Source organism: Eimeria mitis, genomic scaffold (assembly GCF_000499745.2).
Source record: "Eimeria mitis Houghton genomic scaffold, Emh_scaff196, whole genome shotgun sequence".
NCBI lineage: Eukaryota > Apicomplexa > Conoidasida > Eucoccidiorida > Eimeriidae > Eimeria > Eimeria mitis.
In genome coordinates this window covers 23,538-24,044 of record NW_013570284.1, presented here as the reverse complement: position 1 = coordinate 24,044, position 507 = coordinate 23,538, and the positions used below count along the sequence as shown (strand labels likewise).

The window sequence follows — 507 nt, the reverse complement described above, 5'->3', positions numbered from 1 at the left end:
CTCTATACTTTCTTGCTGCAGGATGTCATGGGGATTGCATGCAGCAGCAGCAGCAGCAGCAGCAGCAGCAGCAACAGCAGCCGCAGCAGCAGCAGCAGCAGCATAGGGCAGAAGCAGAAGACCCAGCAGCAGCAGCAAAGTGGAGTTGGTTGTGCGGTCGTCCCCCACCCAGGGGTGCAGCAGCAGCAGGAGCAGCAGGAGCAGCAACAGAATCAACAGCAACAACAACAGCAGCAGCAACAGCAGCAACAGCAGCAGCAGCAGCAGCAGCAGCAGCAGCAGGAGTTTACTTTGTGAACTTGCGCCGAGTGTATGTAGAGTGCAACAGATACACTCGTCTCCCTCTCTGTCTCTTTCGTTTGTCTCCTTTGCTGCAGCAGCTAGCGATAGACTGGGGCTTATATTTACCTGTGGGGTTGCAGCAGCAGCAGCAGCAGCAGCAGCAGCAGCAGCAGCAGCAACCATGCCGTTTGCTGCAGGGGCAGCAGCTGCAGCAGCTGCTGCTGC

At 57.4% G+C, this 507-nt stretch overlaps 1 protein-coding gene across 1 annotated transcript in view; it reads left to right on the top strand.

Annotated features, from left to right (window-relative positions):
* EMH_0002860 (leucine rich repeat containing protein / ankyrin repeat containing protein, putative) overlaps positions 1–507 on the top strand; it is a gene marked incomplete at both ends in the record, with an annotated part of 12,160 nt that overhangs the window by 6,932 nt on the left and 4,721 nt on the right. Inside the window, one exon of the mRNA XM_013496177.1 lies at positions 3–310. Within this exon, the coding sequence (XP_013351631.1) occupies positions 3–310 (308 nt within the window). The remainder of the gene's footprint in view (positions 1–2; positions 311–507) is intronic.